Below are 12,615 nucleotides of genomic sequence, written 5' to 3'. Positions count from 1 at the left end.
CAGGGGCGGGAAGAGCGGCCGGGCCCTCGAGGCCTGCCTGGGTGCTACCCCAGCACGTCACCTGAGGCTGGAACCCCCACCTGCATGGGGTCTCACTGGCGCCTTCGTGCCTGCTGTGTCTGGAGTCTCTGACCTCTTCTTTGGGACCTGGGCAGAAACCAGTTTAAACAAACAGATGCATTCAGTCAACTGCTGGGGATGGAGCTGTCTGACCCTTGGAGAATGGCCCCTTGCTTGTGCTCTGGGGCAGCGGCAGGTTGGTCGCCCAGAGAGGGAGGGGTCTGGGCCCAGGCCGGAGCCCCAGTGCCTTCTGTGCTTCAGGCTGGGTTGAAGTACGGAGGGCAGAAACGAAAACTTCTAGAAAATTCTCCCACCTCTACCTGGGTGGGAGGGCCCTGAAAGATGAACACAGCTTGCTCAGATGTGTTTTATTAGAAACAGAAAGAAAGAAGGAAAGAGACTCTGGGCACACAGGGAGCCGATGGGCAGGTGGTGGCTTCTCGCATCTCTCATCTCTGTCCCTTCTGTTCGAGTCAGGTTTGCTACATACCTCACCTGTGGGTACAAACTCAGCAGCCCCTTCCACTGACCCAGGCTCTCCCTGTCCCAGAGAGGGTCCTGGGACAGGGCTGGCTCTGAGAGCCCTGGCTTTTGAAGGATGGGGCAGCCCCTAGCGGCAGAGACCCTACCATCCCCCGAAGGCAACTCCCCTGCCTCTTGGCCTGCTCCCCCGTGTGGCAAACATCAAGGGAGGTCCCCTGTCCTCCCAAACAAGATGCTCCTGCCCAAGGCAGAACCAGCAAGTCACCGGAGGGGCAGAGACAGACCCCAGGAACGAGCGAGCTGCTCCGGGTGAGGTCAGGGTGGCTGTCCCTCGGACTCCGAGCACGGGGCTGGTTCCTTCCTAAAAGACACTATAAAAATACATTGTAATTGAGTTTAATAATCTTCTCCCTTCCAGAAAGGGCCTGACAGGCGCTGCCTGCTGCTCACTTCTGCCCCATTCCGAATATTTTTACCTTATTTGGATGAAATGCATTATTTTTCTAATGAAAGGCTTTTTTTTCAAAGGGCTGTTTTCCCTGGTCCAGCAGCTGACTTTATTAGGCAGCACTCCTGCCGTTTTGGGGAGGGGTTTTTCTCTCCCTGAAATCACGCCAGACTCTCTGTCCTCAAAAGCCGAATTCGGTGCTCAGGACCAACAGGGGCGAAAGGCCTCCCGGCCCAGGTTTCTGTCTCTCTCCTCCGCACTAGAGCCTCAGGGATGTGCCCGCCTGCTGACCCCCCAGGCTGGAGAGTGCTCACCCCCTGAGGCCTCCATTGCCCCCACCCCAGGGACAGTGAAGCCCCAGGGAATCCCTCTCTTGGTGGCCCCAGCTCTCCAGGGAGAAATGGAGCCGGGGAGCTGGCACTTCACTTCCACGGCACCGACTCCACAGCCCTGACTTCCCTTCCCTCCCAGAGTACCTGCCCTCTGGTCTCTGGGCGGGACCTCTAAAAAGTTACAAAGGCCAATGGACAGCAAGTGGCAGGGGGTCAGGGGTCGGGACTCCTTGGGAACCGACGCGCCCACCATGCAGGTCTGCAGCACAGCAGGGCCCAGGGGGAGAATGGGCAGTCACTGTCCCCAGGGCTGGCCGAGGCCTGGCCCACCTGTCTGCTCCCAGACACGGGGACTCTTGGGGCCTGGCAGGCAGGACCCCCTCGTCCAGGCGAGCGTGGCAGCCCCTAGGAACTGAGACACATGCTTCTTCAGGCACGGTAAGGAGGCCAGGAAAAAGGGAGAACAAGCCAGTGTGACTGGGAACTGGGCTCTGCTTGTCCCCGGGGAACACATGGCTGGAAACAGGAGCTGCAGGAGTGTCCTTCGAGGTGACAAGCATGAAAGACACAACCCTGCAGGCCAAAAACCAGACTGGGGCTGGACCCTCCAGAGGGTAGGGGTGGCCTGGGCCTGGGGACCCTCCAGTGGGTGGAGGTGGCCCAGGCCTGGGGACCCATCACTTCAGCGGGCCCTGTGGTCCCAGCCTTAAGGGTTTGCTACAGGGGCTGAAAGCAAAACTTCTGGGACAAAACAGCCCCTAAGTCAAGTCTCAGCCCAACTGCGTGGCCTCCTCCCTCCCCAGGACGGGGCGGGTGCATGGAGGCCCCACCCGCAGGGCTCCCCAGGACTTCCTATTTCCAAAGCCGGTGTGTCCACACAGGCACATGGACATCACGGCATCTGCGGCCCACCAGCCTGGTCCTGACCCTTGGGGGCTGGAGGGAACGGGAGCACCCACCGAGAAGCGCGTGGCTCTGCTCTTCTGTTGTTAGCCAAATGCCCTGTGAAGTAGAAAGCGGGACTGGGAGGGCAAGAGCCGGAGGGGACGGGGAGACAGAGGACGCCACACTCCCTCCCCGGGAGGCAATTCGCCCATTTTAGGGAGGAGGGCTCCTCACGCCGAATAAGGTCTATATACAGTCAGGTCCCTGTTCCTCCTGCAGTCAGCAAAGTGTCACCCTCCGGCAGCCACTGGACGAGGAACAAGGCCCTCTGCTTCTGGCTGAGCAGCGTAGAAACCGCCTTGGGGAGCTGCCCATGGGCCCTCACCCACACTTCACCCGCTGCAGCCTGCGCTGAGACGGCCCAGGGCCTGGGTGCCGCGAGGAGACAGGGAGCCACAGGCAGAAATTAAATAGTGGCAAGTGGTATTTATTAAAATTATATACAGTCCCATCTTCCGTTCTGAGGTCTATACATGATCACACAAATGAACATGTGTTTCTTGGGGGGAAGGACAGAGCTGGCTGTTGGTCAGGCCCCGTGCCTGGCTCCTCCGAGGGACTGAGCGCCCGTCTCGCCATGGGATTAGCTGAACCATTACACGGCAAGCGAGGGCATCAGAAGCGCAGCATGGTTTCATTTGTCTGGGAGGACGACGGGGCACGGGGGGAGCTGGGGCTGGGGACAGGCACCTGAGGGGTCCAGGGCTGGGCCCAGGGAGACAGGGGACGGCAGACACCAGAGGGACCTCGGCGCCTCCTCCACTGAGGCGTCAGGAGGGAGTAGGGACACTAGCTCTGGCCATGCGTGGTGTCACGGTAGTCAAGACACTCAGCACACACACCCTGGACACGGCATCTGTCCGGGAGAGGGGGCTGGGCAGGGGTTTGAGCCCTGAGGCTTCACTGCCTTCGGCCTGACTTGAGATCAAAGCCGAAGGCTGCTGGGGCTGGGGCTGGGGCTGGGGCTAGTGGCCAGGCGAGAGGAGGCCAGGTGGACAGAAATGTGACTTTCCATGCTGCCGCCATGCTGCAGTGCAGCTGAGGACAGCTTTGTCCCCTACCTGGGCTCCAAGCTGCCCTCCCAGGACCAGAGCGGGAGGCAGGGTGTGGGCACGCACCGGCACACTGGACGCCATCCTCGGGGCTGGAGGCGGGCGTGGCCCTAGTCCCGCTCGCTCTCATTGCTGGCGCCCTCGGGCCGCCGCAGCTTCTCCACCTGCTCGTTGATCTGCCCGTCCCCGCCCCGGCGGTCCTCCCTCTGCACCCCCAGGCAGTCCTCCTCATCCACGTGGCTCACGTCGTCGTCCTCCTCGTCCTCCTCGTCCTCCTTGTCCTCCCTCTTCTCCTCCTCGCCCTGCACCTCCATCCGAACCTGGCCCTTGACGTCCACCACCCCCTCGCCTTCCTCCTGGGGGCCCAGCAGGTGGTAGGTGACTGTGGAGCCCTCGGGGCTGTGGCCCTCCTTCCCAGGCGACGACGACGTGGACTCGTTGCTGACAGGTGAGATGTCGCTGCTGCTGTGGTGGTTCACGGCCGCAGGGCTGGAGGGTGATGGCGACTTGACTGGGATCTGCCAGGAGGGGATCTTCGGGGCTGACGGGGACGGAGGGAATTGCCGCCTGGCGGGAGAAGCAGGAAAGGTTGGTGGCGGCAGTCAAAACTCCTTCCCTCAAAGGGTTACACCTTCCCTCATCCCCAAGGGCTCAAAGACAGTGAGCTGCTTCTCCAGGGCCACCTGGCAAGGGACAGGACAGAGCCCTCCTTCCCCTCTTTTCAGGAGCAAAGTGTCCTGGCCGGCTGGAGATCCTATAGTTGAGATAGATGCCAGGAGTGCCCTGTGCCCCCATAGACAGCCCAGGGTCCCCCAGGACACCCGCCCTGGGCGAGGCCCACCTGCCTGGACAGCTGCTGGAAGCCAGGTGGGGCCTGCCTGGCACGCAGGAGCCTGCTTCCTCCTGAGCCTCAGCACCATCCCTGCCTCCACTCCAGTGGCCAAGAGAGGGACAGGGTGGAGAGAAGCCTAAAAGGGCTAAGACTGGGGACTCCAGACACCTGAGCCACAGTCCCAATTTGTCTATGGCCTGAGCAAAAGGTAGAGGCAGGGGCTGCTGGCCATTGTCGGGGGGTCAGACACATCAGAAACAAAAGGGCCGTGGTGGTGCCCTTTGCTAGAAAACCTCTGAGCTCAACACTTTCAACAGGGAGGAGACAGCTCTCCCTTCTGTTCCGTATTCCCTTCCTGGGCCAGCAGCCAGCCCAGACTAAAGCCAATTCCAGGAGGGACCTGGAGGTCAGGTCCACTTGACAACGGCTCAGAGACAGAGCTCTCCAACAGGCCAGCCCATCTCTGCCTGAGCCAGGACAAAGCCCGGCCCATAGCCTGTCCTCCCAGCAGGGGCCTCAGACCCCGCTTGAGTAGGGCACACACCATGGCCTGCTTTATTCATCAGCATCCTAAACGCTAACAAGACATTCCACGTGCAGCGTTCTCGGCTCCACGGTCACCCGCCGCCTGCCCTGCATCCCCAGCCTTCAGGCACTGATCCAGGTTAGGGAAACGGAGGGTCTCTCCTAATGACAATACACTGGCCCCTCTCTGAGTGGCCACGCCTCCTCCAGGAAATGCTTTTTTTCCTCAGGGAGCACCAGGAAGTTGCTTGGAAAATGGGGTCTTCTGGCTGAAGCAGCAAGAACCCTCCAAACCCCATCCCAGACCCTAGTGAAGAGCCTCCCCAGTACCACGCCACTCACCCAGCAACCACCAAACCCAGCCCAGCAAGGAAACAAGGATGCCCCACACAAGGCCTCCCCACCCCAGGGCATCAGCCCAGGAGGGCGGCCCGCCGTCGAGGCTCCCAGGACAGAGTGGCTCCTGGACACTGGACTTTCAGTTTTAAAAAACCAGAACAGGCCGGGCGTGGTGGCTCACACCTGTCATCCCAGCACTTTCGGAGGCCAAGGCGAGTGGATCACCTGAGGTCAGGCGTTCAACACCAGCATGATCAACATTGCAAAATCCCACCTCTACTAAAAATACAAAAAATTAGCTGGGCGGGCTGGTGGGCGCCTGTAGTCCCAGCTACTTAAGAGGCTGAGGCAGGAGATCGCTTGAACCTGGGAGGCAGAGGTTGCAGTGAGCCAAGGTCGTGCCACTGCACTGCAGCCTGGGCAACAGAGGGAGACTCTGTCTCAAAATAAATAAATAAATAAAAATAAACCAGGACAATCCCAGGCAAAGCAGAACAAGTTGGTCACCCTACCTCCGAGGCTGCACTGGTGACCACGTGCTGTCATTGCCGAGGGACAACAGGGGGACAACCAAGAAGCTGGGAGGGCCGGGCCTGCTTCTGCCCACGTCTTCAGTCATGGAACCCTTCCAAGTACAAAGCGCGGAGACTCCCCCACCCCTAAAGGGACTTTCCCTGGGACAAACCTGTCACTGAGTGGTCACCTGGGGCTCAGGGAGGAGGAGGAGCCACCCAGAAGGTTCTCCTCTGCTCCAAGGGCCCTGCTTTTTGGCTCAAGCTGTCCCTGACCGGGTCTTGACAGGTCTGGAAACTGCGTATTTCAAAACTCTTGTGGCACAGACCGTCACCCCTGGAGTGGAGTGGGGGTCAACAGGGGAAGGAAAATAGAACCTCAAAAGGTCCCAAACCCAGTGCCGGAGTCACCCAGACAGATGGCATCCTTAGGGGCAGGGTTGGGGGCCACGCCCCTCCCACGCCTCAGACAAGCCCCGGAGCTCCCAGTCCCCGTTTCCAGGCCCGACCCGAACTGGGCGCCCGTCCCCGCCTCCTACCGATTCAAAAGAAGCCCTTTCAAGGAGTTAATTTCGGACTTGAGTTCGTTGATATTCTGGGACTCCAGGATCCAGTTGGTGGATGTGGTGGCCTGAAAACAGAGCACAGGGAGTAAGGCTCAGGGTGGGCCCCTGGTGGCGTGGGCGGGGCCTGCGGCTGCCGGCGGACCTGCGCAGGGGCAGCAGGCGGGGCACCCTGTCTGTTCTGGGGAGCCTGGGGGAAGGTTCTGCCACTGCCTGCCACATCTCTGTTCGGATGACGACATCCTTAAACACTCCCACGACTCCGTTTGGACATCTGATGACTTAAGGAATCATTACATGTTTTTAGGTGACGTCATGGTGTTGTGGCATCTTTTTGAGACTCGCAGAGGCGTGCGGGTGCAGTGTGAGTGCTGTGATGTCTGGGACTGAAGATGGCCCGGGGTGGAAAGACCAAACAGCCACCGTCTCCGACAAACCCCGTCCTTCCACGCACACCCTTCCCCTTTGGGCGTAACACAGTTTTCCAAATAAACTTCACAGAACTACATCTGACTTCTGGCAAATCTTGCTGGTATAGACGGGAAAGGGGACACCAGACCAGAGGTCCCCAGATAGGAGCTGCCGGCAGCCACCTGCTGGTGGCATGTGCACAGAGGACAATTCCACGAGGCCTCCGTGTGAGGCCCAGCTTGCCCAGGCCGAAGGCCAGCCCAGGTTGTCTCTCTCTCTCAGTGCACAGATTAATATTTCAGCTCTCGTGACACTGCTCCCCTGAGGCAGGCAGAGGGGACGTTCCATGGCGGTTCCCAGCTGCAGGCTGCGGGGCTGGCTTATGGAGGCCTGGCGCCTGACATGGGGTGGAGGCTGCTGTGGGTCGCCCCAGCAAGCAGCCCAGCTGGCACGTCTTTGCAGGGAGAAGTCCCTCGGAGGGCCTATAGGTCTCAGGAAGGAAAACCTGGGCAGTCCAGTCTGACAGTGAGTGTATGTCACCCACCCGCCACCCTCTGACACAGCCCCTCAGGGTTCCCACTCCAGACCACCAGACGGGGAGGACCCAGGAGCCACTGTTCTGGCTTCTCTGAGACCTTGAAAGCTACAGCAGCCCATTAACAAGGGAGCAATTTCCACTCACCGGCCTACAAAGGACTCAGATTTCCAAACGCATATGCTGCCAGATGCCAGGATTTAGAAATAAAATCTGACATCTGGGGCTTTTTAGCCAGTCTCTTTAAAAAACAGTTGTAGAAAACTCATAGCCTTCAGTTTTATGTAGGTTTTTTAATTACTTAAAGCTCTTCTTTTTAATTTTTTACAGTGCTCCAGTAGGAGTTTGGAAGCCAGATATAAAAACATACATTACAGCTGAGAAAACACAGCTCCGGGTCTTTGGTTTATGGAGTAACCGAAGTCCTCACACATACGAGTTTAGATGCCAAGCCGGTGGCCACTGCAGCTTGGGAGAGAAGGCTGGGGCGGGCCAGGGACAGCGGCAGCAGAGCCAGCCAGAGGACCTCTGAGGGCCCAACCCCCCTCATCGCCAAGCACATCCCAGGCCCCCCGCTTCTTCTTCAACACAACATGTGGTCTTAATCTCATGCGTAAGGCCTGAAAACAGTTTTCCAATTTCCGGAATGGCTTCTGGCCATAGGCAGACCACAGACCCCAAAGATGACCTGACCCAGGAGAGCAGGCAGGCCCAGCGCTAGGTTTCCTGGTGCTTTATGGACCGGCCACCCTCCGAGAACAGGCATTGCACGGTGGCTGGAAGTGGCCACCAGCACCCGAAGCCTCCCCAGGAGCCAGGGCAGGCGGCACCGCTGTGTGTGAGTTGGATGTCTGGAGGGAGATTCCTGGGACCCTCTCACAAGAGACACCCCAGACTCCATGGAAAATGCAGATTGCCATTTTAGTGGGTTTTACAAATGCAAAAGATTTGAGCACTGGCTCAAGCCTAGCCATGCACTGGGAGTGGCTCTCCTTGGGTGAGCAACTCGGGATGGGACTCTCCAGAGCCTGGGCGGTGGGAGCAGCTAGGAAGCAGTGCCTGCAGGTCACGGAGCTGTGGGGCAAGGGGCAGAGAGAGGAGCCGGTGGGTATTGTGGAGCCAGCAGGCCACTGTCTCCTAGGCCCCATCTGTCTGACACCGCCTCCGGGATGGCCCCTGTTACCCACCCGGAGAACCCAGGCCTGCAATCCTGCGAGCCAGCTGGAGCCGGGCACACTTCAGAGACCGTGAACAGCCCCACGAAGCAGATACCATTATGGCTCCATTTTACAGATGAGGAAACTAAGACTCAGAGAGGTTAAGTAACTTGCCTGTGGCCACACAGCTAACAAGTGGCAGGACCAGGATCATAACCTAAGCAGCCTGACCCTGGACTTGGGCGGTGAGGCGTAGACAGTGCCTCGGGAGTTGGCCGTGGCTCCCTAGGGTTGCAGGAACCCGTGAAACCCGAGTCTAGAGAACCTGCCCACTGCACTGCAGTGTGGACGGGGCTGGTGCTGATGAACTGAATGCAACTCGCTTCTCCTTGTCTGTTCCAGAACCCCTTTTGGCCATGCTGTGACCTGCAAACTAACTTATGGGTGGAGGCTGTCCCGCACCTACACAGAAAGCCTCCAGAGCTGCGGGGATATGGCTGCCATGCGATGTCCACAGGCAGCGGGTGGCTTTTCCTTCCTCCTGCTGGGAGGTGACAGAGAGAGAGAAAGGATGGCCTCGACGGTTAAATGTCACACTGACTGCCCAGAATTGGCCTCCTGTCTCTATGAGGAGAGACAGAGCAGCATCGGCTGCAGCCGTGTAACCACCGTGAGACGGGGACGAAGCCCAGCTCCCGAAGGTGGCAAGCTGGGCCCAAGGGACAAGAGTGAGGGGCATGTGGGGCAGACCTGGGCCTGGAGGGCCCTTCGGGGCAGAGACAGGTACCTTGGCAGCAGCCAGTTCATGGGCGAGCTCCTGGATCTTCTGCTGCTGCTGAATCAGCAGCTCCTGGACAGAGGTGAGCGTGGTTTGTAACTGAGTCACTGTGAGGAGAAAGCAGTCACGATGCTGGTAAATTCACAGGCGCAGACGTTCCCCGAGTGCGGTCCGCACACCTAGGAGCTGCCCGTGTTCCGGCTCCATCTAATTTATCTGCAGGCGCCCCCAGCCCCCGCAATCCATCTAATTTATCTGCACTCTGGGTGATCCGCCTGCACTGTATCTAACCTCTAGTATTTCCACTTTATCTTTCCATTGTGCAGTTGTCCATGGTCAACAGTATATCCGTCCAGAACCTCTCCCCTCTAATTAGAGCTGGCTATGATTTGCTGAGCTCTCTCGGCTTCTCTAGCGCCTGCGTCCTTCATCTCCTGGGCCTCAGTGTCCTTGTGAGATTCCTGGAGACTCCAATCCTGGGAGAGACGCATCTTGGGTCCCCACCACATTCACATCCAGGAGTGGCTCAAGTCTTGTTTCCCACTGCTCCTTCCTGCCCTCCCCACCCGACCCCAGGCTGCCTGCTCAACTCCCCGGTGTCCTGTGACCCCTTGGGGCCTTGTTGCCACCAATGTCAGCTTTGCAGGAGCAGATGCCAGCAGGGCGGACACATCAGAGGGTTTCTGTGAGCTTCACAAACGTGCCTCAGAGGGATACAGACTCCTGCCTGGGACAGGTGGCTCTCTCATTGGCCTCGCTCTGGTTTTTAGATTCGGAGCTGCTGTCTAGTAAACAAGTTTATAAAGAAGAGAAGCCACCTCTGGCGAGACAGGTCCCAGCTAATCTGGGCCATCGCTGGGGCACCGGGTAATGAATGTGAGCCCTGTTGAGTCGATAACAGGGGAGGTGGCCGGGGTCCCGGGAGCCACAGTAATTACAGACTCTCTTGACCCCACAGTGGAGTCTTAGAGGGAAGGGGGAAAATCACTGAAAACCCCCCTGAAAACCTCAGAGAAGCAGAAATTAAAAATGAACTTTACAGCCCTTAGAAAGGCTGTCATTTTATTCCCCTTATTAATATTCTGAGGTTGGGAGCCTTTCCGTAAAAACATAATTAATTGAGGCCACGCCGACAGTAAACAAGCAATTTCAAATTAAACCGAAATGACGGCGGCTTCATTTGCAAATGTGAACAGATTCTCAGAGCAGATAAATGAAGTCACCACATAGAGTGGAGACGGAGGGAGAAGGGAGGGGCCGAGAAGGGGCTGCCTGGAGAAGGCTGTGAGGGGTGACTTGATGGAGTCATTAATCTTTACCTGTCTGGGCCACGCTGCCACTCAGCTCAGAGAGACTGGCCTCCATCCTCTCCAGCTGCTTCCTGTCCTCTCGGCCGCCCAGGATGAGGGGGAGCAGGTATTTCTGCAAGACGCAGGACAGGGCGAGGAATGCATACGGACCCAGGGTTATCCTCCAACTGTCTCTCTAATTCTGCCGCCCAGCTTTCTCCCTGTCACCCCCAGTTTTGGAAACACTAAGCAAACACCATAAATGAACAAGATATTTGAAAAAGTTATGAGACTGCAGTTACAACCACGTAAAAATTCTGCCTGAATAAGGACAAGGACCAGGAGGAAACGCGGACAGGGAGAGTCAACTGGAACTGCTGTGATGGGAACTTTCTGAGTCCTTTATTTACTTTTCTTAATGATGCTAAACTATTTCTGTAACACCAAGTTTTAAACTCTACTGTCAAAGTTGTAAGCTATAACTGTAGATGGACACACGAGCAACAGACACCGCAGGAGCCTCCGGGAGACGGAGGAGGCGGGGGAGCTCTTCCAGGCACATTCTCCTAGATTGTGAATATTTTGAACCTGTGAATGAATCACCTATTCGGAAACAAACGAGTAAAATTAATCAACAAAAAACTACTGGAGAAACTAAAGGAACAGCACCACCACATTTCGGGGACCCTTGGTTCTCTCACCAGGGGATAACATGAGTGCTCTGGGGCTGCTGGAAGAGGTCACGTCCGTTTTTTTCTGAATTAAGCCTGAATCCTCGGAACACACTTCCTTCATGTAAGAGTCAAAAGAAGTTGAGTTTCCCAGAACTGAAATACAGGGCAGAGGGAGAGGAGGGCACAGGACCAGAAGAAACTGGCTCTGGTGAAAAAGAAACAGGGCCATCCCTCACAGGGGCCTAGAACCAGGGACGCTAGGGGGCAGTTCAGGAAGGAGGCGAGCAGGGCATGGCTGGCAACAGCTGCTCTTGGTTGCCTTGGAGGTGAGGGTGTGGAGGGTGGAGGTGAGGGTGTGGAGGATGGAGGTGGGTGGCGGGTCCTGCAGGGACAGCTGCATGTAGGAACGTGTGCACTGACATCCAGCTACTCAGGACGTGAAAACAAAGCTCCCCAGGTGAGGAGAGTGAGACCGGCTGCCCACTTCAATGGGCACTGCCAAAGGCAACGCGGCACAGGCCTGGCAGGAGCCGCCCAGGGAGAAATTCCAGTTCTTAATCTATCTGGGCCCAGATAGGAAAGAGGTTGGAAACTTCTCCATTACAGTTTGTGTACGGGGAAAGGAAAAGAAGGTCTCTTGCTAGGGGTTTGTGGGAACTCATTTCCAGAGTGACTCCTAAGTGAAGATCACTCTTCAGTAGCACATGTATAGACGCATTTTCTATTTTGCAAAGTGCTTTTCAACCACAGCGTGAGCTATTACCCACAACTGAGCCAAAACTCATCATAAGTAGCCCTACACTTCAGGATGAAATGTCCTCAGTATGAAAGGTAAAGAATTCTCAGGTGGGTGTGGTGGCTCACACTTGTAATCCCAGCACTTTGGGAGGCCAAGGCGGGTGGATCATGAGGTCAGGAGTTCAAGAACAGCCTGGCCAACCCAGCAAAACCCCATCTCTACTAAAAATATAAAAATTAGCCAGGCATGGTGGTGGACACCTGTAATCCCAGCTACTCGGGAAGCTGAGGCAAGAGAACCACTTGAACCCAGGAGGCGGAGGTTGCAGTGAGCCGAGATAGAGCGCCACTGCACTCCAGCATGGGCAACGTAGTTAGATTCTGTCTCAAAAAAAAAAAAAAAAATTCTCATGTGTGCGTCTGTAACCAACTAAACACTCCATTTCTGAGCTCAGAAGTCCTAAGGGAAGGAGCAGACACGCTGCCCGAGCCGAAGTCTTCACATGCCTCTAAAGCAAGATGAGAGCTTCTTACCATTTTTTTTTTTTTTTATTTCAAGAAACTGAGCAGATGTTTTAGAAATTCTCTTGTTACCATTATGACTGATATTGCAGTGTTTCTTTTCTTTTTTAAAGCAGAGCAGAGAGGCCAGAGCTTCGTAGAAACTAGGGGTGGCAGCTCCGGTGAGCGCGCACACCAAGGTGAGCTGCAAGCAGCCCTCCCAATCCCGTCAGGCCACAGGCCCTCCAGAGGTGGCCATGCGACAGTGCCTAAGGCTCAGTACAGCCAGGCATTCATTTGAGGATTCTGCATTAGTGTCGCATTCTTCTTGGTGCTTGTATGCAGTCAGCAATTTGAAGGGGACACCAGTTCAGAGAAGTTCCAGATCCCAGAATGTGTTTTTGTTCTGTTTTGATTGTTTGTTTGTTTGAGACAGAGTCT

The 12,615-nt window shown here is 56.7% G+C and overlaps 1 protein-coding gene across 3 annotated transcripts in view; it reads right to left on the bottom strand.

The window, feature by feature from the left end:
* Positions 1-2,674: 2,674 nt before the first annotated feature.
* The window catches only part of PEX14 (peroxisomal biogenesis factor 14), a 155,063-nt gene continuing 145,122 nt past the window's right edge, over positions 2,675-12,615 (bottom strand). For all 3 annotated transcript variants that reach the window (XM_039473780.2, XM_074380048.1, XM_074380047.1), the window contains 4 exons: positions 10,292-10,394; positions 8,982-9,079; positions 6,068-6,159; positions 2,675-3,887 (listed from right to left, as the gene is read on the bottom strand). In XM_039473780.2, coding sequence (XP_039329714.1) covers positions 3,431-3,887; positions 6,068-6,159; positions 8,982-9,079; positions 10,292-10,394 — 750 coding nt within the window. In that variant the 3' untranslated portion in view covers positions 2,675-3,430. The remainder of the gene's footprint in view (positions 3,888-6,067; positions 6,160-8,981; positions 9,080-10,291; positions 10,395-12,615) is intronic.

The sequence above is a fragment of the Saimiri boliviensis genome, chromosome 11, assembly GCF_048565385.1.
Source record: "Saimiri boliviensis isolate mSaiBol1 chromosome 11, mSaiBol1.pri, whole genome shotgun sequence".
In the NCBI taxonomy this organism is placed as follows: Eukaryota; Metazoa; Chordata; class Mammalia; order Primates; family Cebidae; genus Saimiri; species Saimiri boliviensis.
The sequence above is the reverse complement of the archived record's forward strand: the minus strand, read 5'-3'. Positions and strand labels throughout refer to the sequence as shown.